The sequence below is a fragment of the Eutrigla gurnardus genome (genome assembly GCF_963514095.1).
Source record: "Eutrigla gurnardus genome assembly, chromosome: 6".
Lineage (NCBI taxonomy): Eukaryota > Metazoa > Chordata > Actinopteri > Perciformes > Triglidae > Eutrigla > Eutrigla gurnardus.
In genome coordinates, this window is record NC_139920.1 from 1,024,205 (window position 1) to 1,037,583 (window position 13,379).

A 13,379-nucleotide genomic window follows, 5' to 3' on the forward strand; every position below is an offset into this window, starting at 1 on the left:
CATTAAAGTATTACTAATTGATTAAATATTTCTTTCTTTCGTAGGTGACCATGGTATAAGTGGGATAAAGCCCTTCGAGGTGTCCATTAACAGAAATGAATGGACTTCGCGGAAGCACGCCTCCGCGTCGTCCCTTACTTATTTGGCACCACCGTCGCATCCCATTCCTCCCACCCTTTTTGTGAACCTTTGTTGCACATTTCTTTGAAGCACTGTGAAAAATAAAACTGTAATTTAATCTACACTTCGCTTTGACTCATGCATCTTTTGGTTATGTTACTGTCCTTATTCTTTTAAAAAGGGACGTAACAGTAACAATTTTCTATAAGCTTTATTTTATGATTTTCACTGTGCAACGTTTTATTTTGAAACTCCAGAGAGGAAGTAGATCTGCTACAAGAGGGTTAACTTACCTTATTCATGCAGCTTCAGATTGATGACTGTTTTCATGGAAATACGAAGGTTTCTTATTCTTAATAAGCACCTGGAACGGGAACTTATATTGTTTATTTCATGTTATGTATGGTAAAAATGGATATTGTGACTAATTCTTTTGTGGTGAAATGTATGTATGTTTATGATATGAAAAAGGATAAAGGCTGAACATTAAAACATCAGTACGCTTCATCCTATCTACGGCTGGGGTCCAAAGGGGTCACATTCGTACCTGGATAGCAACGTACACTGGATCAATACTCTTCCCACTACGTTGGATCTGGATCTGAAGTGTCCCAGAGGTTTCGCAGGTTCTGTAACAGGTCGCCGACAATTCCACCCGAGACCAAGACAGCTCCAGTCTGCAGGAGAGACTTATAATAGTGAACACATCCACCACACAGTGCTGTATTTAAGCTATCCTCCAAGCAGAATATAATTCAGAATGACTTTCACTTTCACAGCAGTTGCAACATTGAAGTGATTCTGAACACTTAAAGTAATACCTTTTATTAACAATGTTATTATATTGCTAGTGTATTCGTCTAGGTAGAGTAGTCTTTGTCTGCCTCTAAGGGGCTGTCAAACATTAGCAGTGGTTTCAGTCACTGGCTCTTGACTCCCGTTCAGTAAGCCCACTGGCTGGGTCTCTTATTCATCACCAACTCATTCTTTGGCTCTGGTGTGCCCCACTCCTAAATTTCCCACTCCCTAAAAAGTTTAGGAAACAGGCATGAAATTGGCGAAGCAATGCAACTTTTAGAAAGAAAAAAAAAAAAACATTTAGGCACTGATAATCATATATACCCAGTCCCAAAACTAAGCTGCTATCTAATGAGAAGAGTGGTCACCGGATCTCGTTCAGCAAAGGACCGGGTTCAGCCGAACGAACGCCAGTTCATTCACGAGCTCCCGAGTGATAGTAATACGCCTACTGAACGTATCTTACGCCAGCTGTTTCCATCTCCGGACGCGAGGGAAATAGCTCCACCTGGTGGCTGCGCCCGGCCATCTCTCCCTCTCTCTCTTTCTCTCTCGCTATTCTGTCTAATGTCAGCGGTTCCGCCCCTGAACGCTGTGAGGAATAGCTCCACCTGGTGGCTGCGCCCGGCCATCTCTCCCTCTCTCTCTCTCTCTCTTTCTCTCTCGCTATTCTATCTGACGTCAGCGGTTCCGCCCCTGAACGCTGTGAGGAATAGCTCCACCTGGTGGCTGCGTCTGGCCATCTCTCGCTCATCACCTTTCCGCCCCCCATACACACACATACACCCACATGCACACACACCCGCACACACACACATACACACACACACTCCCTGGTGTCTCTTCCTTTGTTTAGCTTAGCTTTGTGTGCATTTAGGTAGCTAGATAATAAGGCTTTGTTAATTGCAGTGTTATTGATTGTGATCATTATTACTGATTTTAATAAATCTTATTACATTATAACTAGCAGTCTCTTGTGCTTGTTGTGTATATGTCACTGGATAACAGCAGGTTGTGAAGGCTAGTGCTCGAATTTCACGCCTTTTTAATTGTTTGATTGTTTTCTCCTACCATGCCAATGATCACGATGATTGGCATGTGAGTATAAAACCCCTTTATATTGAGACTGAGTACAGTTTTCGGTTATCTTTTCCCTGATTCCAGGGTGGTGCCCCGTATATTTATGATTATATCATAATAATATATTAAATATAATTATTAATATCAATAATCATATTGTCATTAATAATTATCTGTTGATAACCAAAATGCTCCTGCTACATCCCCAACAGTCTCAACAGTCTTTCGTCTTGTTTATCCCAATATTTAGTCTGTCTGTTCCCTTTGTTTCATTGCTGTGGAGCAGTGGTTTGACTCCAAGCTCCTCCCTGATGACTGAGCTCCTCACCCTATGTGTTAGGTTGAGCCCAGCCATCCTATGGAGGAAACACATCTCGGTCGATTGTATCTGTGATCTCGTTCTTTCGGTCACTACCCAAAGCTCATAGACCATAGGTGAGGGTTGGAACATAGATTGACTGTTAAATTGAGAGCTTTACCTTTTGGCTTAGCTCCCTCTTCCTCACGCCTGTCTGGTACAGAGCCTGCAATACTGCTGACGCTGCACCAGTCCGCCTGTCAATTCTTCCCTCACTCATGAACAAGATACTGATACTGAGATACTTGAACTCCTTCACTCCTCACTCCCCACCTGAAGAGAGAAATCCACTGTTTTCTGAGTACGATGGCCTCAGACTTGGAGGTGCTGACTCTTATCCCAACCACTTCACACTTGACTGCAAAGAGTCCCAACAGGCGCTGAAGGTCCTAGCCTGATGAAGCCAACAGAACTACATTGCCTGCAAATAGCAGGGATACAATCCTGAGGTTTCCAAACCGGACACTCTCCTCAACTTGGCTGCGCCTTGAGATCCTGTCCATGAAATTCACAAACAGGATCGGAGACAAGGGGAAACCTTGGCGGAGTCCAACACCCACTGAGAACAAGCTTGAATTTGTGTTGGGAATGAGGACACAACTCGTACTTTGTTCATACAAGGACCGTATGGCTCGTAGCAACAGCCCAGTACCCTATATTCCCTCAGTAACCCCCACAAGATAGCCCGGGGGACACGGTTGAAAGCTTTCTCCAAATTCACAAAACAAATGTAGACTAGTTGAGCAAACTCCCATGACCCTCACCAACCCTGCAAGGGTGAAGAGTTGGTCCACTGTACCACAGCCTGGACAGAATCCGCATTGTTCCTCCTGAATCCCTTAACAATTATCCAGAGCCTCCTTTCCAGTACCCTGGAGTAAACTTTCCCGGGAAGGCTGAGCAGCATGATCCCTCGATAATTTGAGCACACCCTCGGTCCCTTTATTTGAAAATGGAGACAACCATTTTTCTGCCACTCCACAGACACCGAACTCGCCCTCCATGCAACATTAAAGAGATGTGTCAGCCATGAAAACCCACAATGTCCAGAGCTTTTAGCGCCTCAGGGCACATCTCATCCACCTCCGGCAAGGCCAGGGGCTACCCACTGGGCAGCTTTTCAACTACCTCAGTGACCTCTACCAGGGAAAAGCGTGAGACCCCAGAGACTTCAGGCTCTGCCTCCTCCACAGAAGACGTGTTGATTGGGTTTAGAAGATCGTCAAAGTGTTCCTTCCATCGTCAGTAGGGTTCAGCAGATCTCCCCCAGGCCCCACACAGCCTGGGTCAATCCCTGCTTACCCTTCCTGAGCCACCGCATGGTTTGGCAGAACTTCTTTGAGGCCAACTGAAAGTCCTTCTCCATAATCTTCCCGAATTCCTCCCATACCCTAGTTTTTGCCTCAGCGACACCTGGAGCTGCAGTCCTTTTGGCCCTTTGACACCTGTCTGCTGTTTCCAGAGACTCCTGGGCTAACCAAGCCACCGATGACATTCTGGCCAAAGTTCCTTGCAGCTGCTTCAACAATGGAGGCTTTGAACACTGGGCTCCTACCCTGGGTGCATGAAAAACCCGAGGTGTGAGTTGAAGAGCTCTTTGACAGAAACATTCCCAGCTCACCCTAATGACCTGTTTGGGTTTACCAGGTCTGTCCGACAGCTTCCCCTCAATCTGATGCAAGTCACCACCAGGTGGTGAGTGGTGAACACCTCTTTGCCTCTCTTCACGCGAGTGTCCAAAACATACGGCCGATGATCTGCCGATATGACTACAAAGTCGATCATAGCTCTTTGGCCTAGGGTGTTCTGGTACCAGGTACACTTAAGAGCAACCTAATGTTCAAACATGGTGTTTGTTATTGACAGTCCATGACTAGCACAGTAGTCCAATGACAAAACACCACTTGGGTTCAGATCAGGTAGTCCGTCCCAATCACCCCACTCTAGATGTCTCCATCGTTTCCCATGTGGGAACCTTTCAAGGACTGTCCCCAGAAACTCCAAGAAGGCCGGATACCGTGAACTGCTGTTAGGTGCATAAGCACACACAACATTATTCTTCTTGATATTGAAGATTGAAGATCATGATCCCTACTCCAATGATCACAGTTGAATCAGAGAGGTGCTTTTCAACATTGAAAAGGATTAAGACCTTCCTGCCACCATGTGCCAGGATTGGCTCAATGCCTTTGCCCTCTCTCTGTATGGAGAATAAAATGGTTAAAGACATCCATGTAGTTCCTAAAGTCTCCAAAATTAGAACAGGGGCCAGAGCTTTCAGCCATCAAGCTCCTCTTCTGTGGAACTGTCTTCCGGTTCTGGTTCGTGAGGCAGACACTGTTCCCACATTTAAGAGTAGGCTTAAAACCTTTCTCTTTGACACCGCTTATAGCTAGGGCTGGCTCAGGTTTGCCCTGAGCCAGCTCTTGGTTAAGCTGCTATAGGCCTAGACTGCTGGGGGATTATAGTGACACACTGAGCCTCTCTCTCTCTGTATGTTCCCCCAGAGTCCCTGTGCTCTCAGGTCTCCCTGGACCGTGGTGGAACCTGATCCGGACTGCACCGATGTTGTGGTCTTGTTTGCCTCTTACCGCCAATATTTTTAATTAAAGTAATTGACTAAAATCGGCATCTCTACTGTCACTAACTTGACTACTTCCGGGATCGTTCCCGGGAGTCTGGCTATGCTTTCTGGTCCAGCAGAGTCCACTGAGGTCCTGACTGATGCAGACTGCTAACTGGCCTGACGCTGGAAACACCACATTGTAGCTCCACCTGCCCATTGTGTGACTGCTCAACTACTACTGCTTTTTGGTCTACGGCGACGTGGTTGGGATGGATCCATCTCGGCGTGGCTGTGCCTGCTGCTATGGACTACTACTGTTGATACTATTGCTTCTGTTAATACCACCACTACTGCTAATGCTACTACTACCATACTACCAACACCAAATGCAGTTGGAACCCAAGGACCTGGGCTACACGAGATTTCTGCCTAAAAGCCTATTGAGGCAGTTTTTTCTCGCCACTGTCGCTGTAATGCTTGCCCCTGGGGGTTGTTGGGACTTTGAAATTGTGTTGACTCTTGAAATTTGGAGCGTATTCTAGTCCTGCTCAATGTGTTAAGTGTCCTGAGATGACTTCTGTTGTGATTTGACACTATAAATACAATTGATTTGAATTGAATTGAATCCATGACTTGAACAATTAAGTCATTGAAAAATGTGCATTTTTAAAGATCAAACGAGCCAAATTTTAGAAAGAAAATCTGAAAGAAAAAAGTATATGTTCAGTCCATAATTATTGGCACACCTGGAAAAGGCGAGTGGAAATGGTAATTAAAAAAAAAAGTTTTGTGGTTCCATCCTATTTGACGAGACAATCTGAACCAGTGGTGGGCGATACCGTAAGATTTGTAGTCAGTATCGCCGATACCGATACTTACAGCGCTCCTTTCACGCTGCTCCGTCCTTTCACTTGGATTATTAATTAGTTAATTATTAGTTAATAGTAATCCATCAAGGACAGTTTATAAGTAAAATACTTTATTAACATAATACAAACAAAACAGTGCACACAGTTGTCACTTGAGAACAAATTAAAACAAATTCTCTCCCTTCAGTGAACTTCCTTTCTTAAATAAACAAAGTGTAAATTATCATTGCACCACAAATGTTATAAATAAATTATTTTCTTTCAAGTAGAATACAAAAATGAATACAAAAATAAAGCAACATTTCTGCCCTTAAGTGCACTTCTTTTCTGGCTTTGGAAAAAAAATTATTAAAAGTAAAGAAACATTTCTAAAAAATACAGTAAATAAAGTGTAAATAACTAAACAACCCCCCAAAGCCTTGAGTTCAAAGATATTACCAGAAGCCTCCCATGGGCCCTGTGCAGTTTTAGAGGTTCATGTTTAGGAACAGTATCATGTTCACATTTTTTGGTTTAATTGCCTTTGACTTATTAATTCTTTTCCTGCCTTGGAAAAGATCCTCTCGGCTGGCACCGATGTTGCAACCACTCCCAGGTTTTTCCTGGCAAGTTTGCTTAGACAAGGGAATGTTGCTGCATTGTTTATCCACCAATGTAGTTGATTCTGATCCTTAGCAATTGGCCTCTCTTCTGAGTACCTCCGCATTTCGATTAGGGCATCAGTGCCAGTTGTCCAATACTGCTGAGATGCCAGGAATTGAGAGTCAAATTCAGCCCATATGCCACCCTTTGCTGCAGGTGGGGATGCAGCAGCCCCTGCTGATGAGCTTGAAGTAGCTGCAGGAGCTGGGGCAGAGCTGGTGGCAGTGCTGGTGGCAGTGTTGGTGGCAGAGCTTGATGAAGGTGTTGAGGTCTGCCTCACTGACTGCATTTATGTGACAAGTCAAGCTTTTACAGGCTCAACATTTGCAGAGTCACGGAATCCCAGCGTTTTGAATCTAATGTCCAGGTACATGCTGACAGCAAGACCATAGCAGGTTTCAACAGCCCTGAAACGACAGCGACTTTGCATATCAGCAGCTAGTTTGCTGCCTTGGATCTCACAAGTTGCAATGTTTCTCAGAAGCATTGACACCAGGGGAATCACCTTTGAAGTTGAAATGTTTTTTTCTGATGATACCTCCCTGTTTGCTTCCTCAAAAGGTCTCTGTGCATTTATGGAGAGACTGATCACAGACCATTCTTCCTCACTTAAGCAGTGAGCTCTTTCCAAGGAGGCAGAGGGCTGTGGTAACTGCCTCATTTTGCTCAGACAATCTCTCCCACATATAGAAAACAGAGTTCCACCTTGTCTCAACTGCTTGGATGAGTTTGTGTTCCGGGAACTTTTGCTGCTTCTGAATGTCTTTGAGTTTGTCTGCAGCTTTAGTGCTATGGTGGAAGAAAGCAACAACAGCACTGCTTTTCTGTTGAATCCGAAGTATATCAGGGTGAGCCTTGACAGAGTCTTTTACCACCAAATTTAATGTGTGCTCAAAGCATGGATAGTGTGTCCAACCTGCTTTGTGCACAGCAGCAACCATGTTCCAGCATTATCTGTGATGACCGCCAGGATCTTGTTTGTTATGCTCCATTCTTCTGCAATTCTGGTCAATTGCAAGCAAATATTGTCTGCGATGTGTTTCCGGGTCCCGGAACAGGGCATGTTTCTAGCACGTATGCCTGCATGTGCCAGTGCTCATCTATGATGTGGCATGAGACTGTTAAATACGCCTCTGTGGCTCTTGATGTCCACATGTCAGTGGTAAGGACAACACAGTCCACACCACTCAATGCCTGTCTTACTTTAATGCAGCAGTCTTCATAAAGAGATGGTAGTTTCCTCTACATTAAAGTCTTCCTATTTGGGTCAAGTGTCCTCACAAAATTTCGGAAGCCGTCATCTTTCACCACGGAAAGAGGTTGCAGGTCCTTTACAACCATTTCTGCCAGGCTCCTCGTAATCTCCACTGCTCTTGGGGAATCAGCTGAATGAAATAATAAGATAATTAAGTCTCTAGCACATCTACTTGTAGTTTAAATATAGTAATCATACAGTATCCCTTTCACAGTTAGCACGAATATATATGTAATTATATCCAATATAATCTGAGCCATATTATATTCAGTGTATTCATTTAAATAACACGTTTCAATGGGATAAATGTATTATTTCAAGGTCTTGGCATACTTTATACTTTGTTGAGTTGGTTAAAGTAACAAATTACCAGTTGCACTTAAAAGTATGTATTATCCAATGTTGAAGATGGCCAAAATATTACTTTCACCACTATTATCTACCTGGATATTTTCTGCCAAACTGAAAGGCCTCTGTTAATGACCGCTGCCTCTGGGTCAGTGGTGTGGGACTGTCGGGGCCAGGGGGTGGGGGGTTTCTCTCCTCCTCTCTTCGTCTCTGAAGCTCGGCATTTTCCTCGGCGTGGTTTTTCATGTGTTTGTATAAATTAGTTGTATTGCCAATGTATTTTACAGGCTTTTTACAAACTACACACTTTGCTGTTGTTTAATTTGTGACTTCAAAATAAAGCCACACAGCGCTCCTCTTTCTAGTGTCCGCCATTCCTCCGCTCCGTCTCGCATCATCTGTGTGAGTAGTGGGCCATCAGCACTTCTTGCTTGTTTACCTGGGTCATTTGACATTAAAGCACAAGAGGGGGGAGGAGGAGCAGAGTGTGCCTGCCTGGCTGTGCTCCGCGCTGTGACAGCAGCAGCGGCACTCAAAGTAGCGACACTTACACAGAAACAGACAGACAGGTCGCCTCCGCAGCAACGCGGACAGTACAGGAACTGAAGTATCGATACCATTACGCTGGTATCGATCAATATCAATACCAACGTTGGATCGATATATCGATCAATATCGATTAGTGGTACCGCCCACCACTAATCTGAACTGCCCTACTGTTTGTTTTCCTTTAAGAATGTATAGGGTTGCCCCCTGATCTCGATCACCCCATGATCAAATTTAGACCTTTTTATCTGCCCAGGGAGTTCACAGCTATAGTTTTCATAGCTGTTTGTATCCCCATAAACAGAAACACCACATGGGCACTGGACTAACTGTAGTTATGGAACTGGAGTTATAGGCCAACAGGAAAGTTCACAACTGGAGGCTGCATTCATCGTGGCTGGGGACCTTAACAAAGCCAACCTAAAGAAAGTCCTGCCGAAATATCACCAACATGTGAACTTTTCAACTTCTGGTGAAAAACATCCTGGACTATGTTTACACTTCATTCGGACATGCCTACAAAGCCCAGCTTTCGGCAAATCATATATCGCCATGGTCCTGCTGCTACCATCCTACAGGCAGAGACTGAAGCGTGAGCAGCCGGTGATGCGGACAATACAGCGCAGGATGGACCAATCAGACGCCTTCCTGAGAGACTGCTGAGTCTGAGCTGCCAGCCATTCAGGACCTCTACAGTCAGCGCTGCAGGAAGAAGACAAAGCGGATCCTGGCAGTTTAGGAGCATCTGAACCCAGACCAGCAGGTTCAGAGACAGTTTTTTTCCACAGGCCATCAGACTACTGAACTGCTGAGCTAAGCACACACACTTGCCACTTTAAGAACAATACAATTATTTATTGTTTACACTGTTTACTTTAACATCTGTTTACATTTAGCACTCTTGCACTGAAAGATTTATAACAATATTTAGCAAGATGGCACAACGGATGGTAGCCTCGGTGTGTTGGTGCGCGTTGTTTTGTCTTGTTTTGTTTGTTAATTTAACTTTTTGCCTGAATACTCGGTGCTCTTTCAATAGAGAAGAACTCTTGTCTATAAGGGCAACCACTTCAGCGGACTTATTCGCCACTTTTCCGCTCCCATCTGTTGAATTATTGGATATACTGGTCAAAGGTGCGCTCACCTTTGCTCCCGCAGAGGAGAGGGAAGTGATCTGGTGCGCTCGTGTGTCTCTGTCAGCGCGGAAATCGTACTCTGCTATCGCTATATGTGCGCTCACTGTGCAACAAACAGCTGCTGGTGGGGAAAAAGACCATCAGTATCGGATCCCCCCAAGGCTGCGTTCTTTCTCCCCTGATCTTGATCAATCGTTGCACTTTTAGTCACCAGTCCGTCAAGCTCCTGAAGTTCACGGACAACACCCGTGCAGCCAGAACAACCTGTGCACCCAGAACAACTTGGAGCGCTTAACGCTCTAAAGACAGTGGAGATAGTTGTGGATTCCAGGAAGAACCCAGCCCCACCTTCCCCCATCATCCTGTGTGGCTCCCCAGTCGACTCCACCACCAGCACCATCATCACCCAGGACCTAAAATGGAACTGAACATCAGATCCCTCACTAAAAAAGCACAACAGAGGATGTTCTTCCTGTGGCAGCTGATGAAATTCAACCTGCCAAAGAAGATGATGGTGCACTTCTACACCTCCATCATTGAGTCCATCCTCACCTCCTCCATCACCGTCTGGTACACTGCTGCCACTGCTAAGGACAAGAGCAGATTGCAGCGTATCATCCTCTCTGCTGAGAAGGTGATTGGCTGCAACCTTCCATCCCTTCAGGACCTGCACAGCTCCAGGGCTCTGAGGCGTGCAGGATTGTGGCTGACCCCTCCATCCTGATGACAGACTTTTTGACACTCTCCCCTCTGGCAGGAGGCTGCGGTCCATCAGGGCCAAAACCTTTTGCCACACGAACAGTTTCTTCCCTTCCGCAGTTGTGATCCTCAACAAGTCCCGGGTCCCCCAACCCCACTGTCACTGACATTTGCACACAAACCCACCACTTTATAACTCTTAACAATCTTCTATTTTTTTTTTAAAATCTTTTGCACATTCCTGTAGAGCCCTTCCATCTTTATTTATCAATCATCTCTCTCGCTCACTGATGTCTCTGTTTATATTGTAAATATTATAGTCACTTTGTTTGTTTATTGTTGTTTATTGTTATTGTCCTCAATGTATGCACCTTAGTCACCATGATAAATTCCTCGTTGGTGTAAAATCCTTCTGGGCAATAAATATGTTTCTAAATCTGATTAAAATCAGCTCTTAATTGTAATGTTATTTTATCCATATTTGATTTTTTACTTTATTTCATTTTATTTTACTTTAATTTATTTGTTACTCCTGTACTTAATTTCTGCTTTTCAAAAGTTGGGTTTGCACTGAGACTAAGGATTTCATTACTGGTAATGTATGCTTGCATTGCTACCAAGTACATGGCAATACAAATCTTGAATCTTGGTCGAATCCTTCCTTACTAAAAACGTACATTTCTGGCATCATGGTGTTTCCTGCCGGATCGATGAGGTGGAACTGGAAGCTGTCGGCCGTCACCTCCATGTCAGCTGGGAGGATGAACACCACGTTTCGCTGGTCCACATCCCACTGGGTGAAGCAACCTTTGATGTAAGCACCTGGCAGGACAGGAAGTTTCAGTCCAACTGAAGAGACAGTATCTGTACTCAATACATCTATCACTGCAACTTTAAACTACCAGACAGCCCACCTGTGAGAACGTTCTCCAGGTAGCCGGAATGCGGTGGCCTGGTGATAGAGAACTCCAGCTCCTCTGTGGGACTGTCGGGGTCGGAGGCCTGCAGGTGTTCGGAAGTGATGAAGATACCGTAACGCCCGCCGCCCAGATCCACAACTGTGCTGGGACTCCGTCTAGTGGTCACACTGGGAGGTAACCTGTCAACCCAATCCACCTGATCACAGCAGGTGAGTAATATTAATTTAAAAATGATTTAGTGAGTGGATAACCTGGCTTGTCTTTTTCTTCTTTTCAAAGTTATGTTAGGAGGATTACGTATAAACAATATTGAGGCAAAGTTGTTGCTGTAGGAAATGGCAGAGAATAATAAGTATATTTAATTCAGAACAGTCCTTTAAGATGTTCTGGTACTTTTAGACCTTAAGTCTTCTACAAATATTAGTCATTGGTTATTTTGTAAGCTATTGGTTACTTTCCAGATTACATTTCTTTTGAACCTTTTTGTGTTATTTTGGGTTGTTTCACTCACTCATAGACAGTCTCCAACAATTCCAACTACTCCATAAACTGGAATAAGTCCTCTATCCTCCCATTGAACAGAAACAGCTGGGACGTGTCGTGGCAGCACACACACCCCCTATTCCTTTTTTGCATGAACCACATTACATATTTGGGTATTAATTGTTTTTTATTTATATTATTTGTTTTTGTTTGTTGTTATTTGTTATTTCTCTGACATTATTGCTATCATAGTTTATCATAGACTATTGTTTTTATTATTATTATCGCTGATATTTTGACAATGTTTTTAGTATTTTTTGTTATTGTCACCCCCCTCTCAGTTTATTCTTCTTCTTATTATTATTATTGTAGGAGCCAAATGTTGCTTTGTATTCAGCTTGTAATTTATTTTGTGTAACACTGGGTGGCGCATGTCTGCAAATTGGCCTCAGGTATATAGGTATACCAAATACAATGTTGTTGGCAGGTGTTTTGACCCGGAAGGGCAAAGGGTTTTTGACCACTTGAACGGACGCTTCGCTTGCTACTGAGAGTACTATGTTTGTGGGAACTGCTATGGACAATGTGCTGTGTCGGAATAAATGGACCACTTTGTATTTCAATATCATGATTTGTCTACAAGTTTTTGTTTAGCACAGGGCAATCAAATGAGCGTAGCACTCCTCAATATCGAGCACGTCAGCCAGGCCTTCCCTGGTCTCAGGCACCTCAGTAGATCTATATTAAACCAAACTCCTTTAATAATAATAATAATAATAATAATAATAATAATAATAATTATTATTATTATTAATAATAATATAATATAATATAAATACATATATAATAAATAAAATAATAATAATAATAATTATTATTATTAGTAGTAGTAGTAGTATTAATATTACTACCATTGTTATTTGTATTACTATTACTATCATTGCTATGTTGATCATTTAATGTTTACACTGCTATCATCACAACTTTTCTTTCTCTCTGTTTATCATTATTATCACTATTATTACTACAATTGTTATTTTTTATTATTATTATTATTATCATTACTATTTTTGACCATCATTTTTCTACTGTTACTACGGTCTATTTATGCTCCGACACTTCCCATTTCCCCCTTTTGGCTGTCAGTGCCTCCGCTGCCATGTCAGTATTTAGTCATCATCACTTCCCATCATCTCTATGTAATCACATATGGGGAGTGATGATGCCGGAGCCTAGACTCCAAACTCAAACTATGTTCTGTTGCTACATTCTAAACGTGAGTTGTCTGACTGAATTACTATTATTCCGATCATTATTTTTTTATTATTATTATTATTTATTATTATTATTAAGCTCCATTGCTGTGTCATATGTGGTTTAACCTGCAGCTGCATTTTACCTTGATCTCAATTGCTGTATCTGCAGATCTTCACTCGCGCGCCTCGGGGAAAGGCGATGTACATGATGAAGCATGTTTTTAAACAGAAAATCAGAGTACTTCCGGTTTCCAAGCAGTTTAACCCAAGTTTAACTAGGGATCAGCTGATCCTGTGTGAGTC

General features: G+C 43.3%; 1 protein-coding gene across 1 annotated transcript in view; it reads right to left on the bottom strand.

The window, feature by feature from the left end:
* frem1b (Fras1 related extracellular matrix 1b) overlaps positions 1–13,379 on the bottom strand; it is a 134,679-nt gene that overhangs the window by 13,525 nt on the left and 107,775 nt on the right. Inside the window, exons 28-30 of the mRNA XM_084011537.1 lie at positions 11,332–11,533; positions 11,095–11,239; positions 668–797 (exon numbers count right to left, since the gene is read on the bottom strand). Coding sequence (XP_083867663.1) covers positions 668–797; positions 11,095–11,239; positions 11,332–11,533 — 477 coding nt within the window. The remainder of the gene's footprint in view (positions 1–667; positions 798–11,094; positions 11,240–11,331; positions 11,534–13,379) is intronic.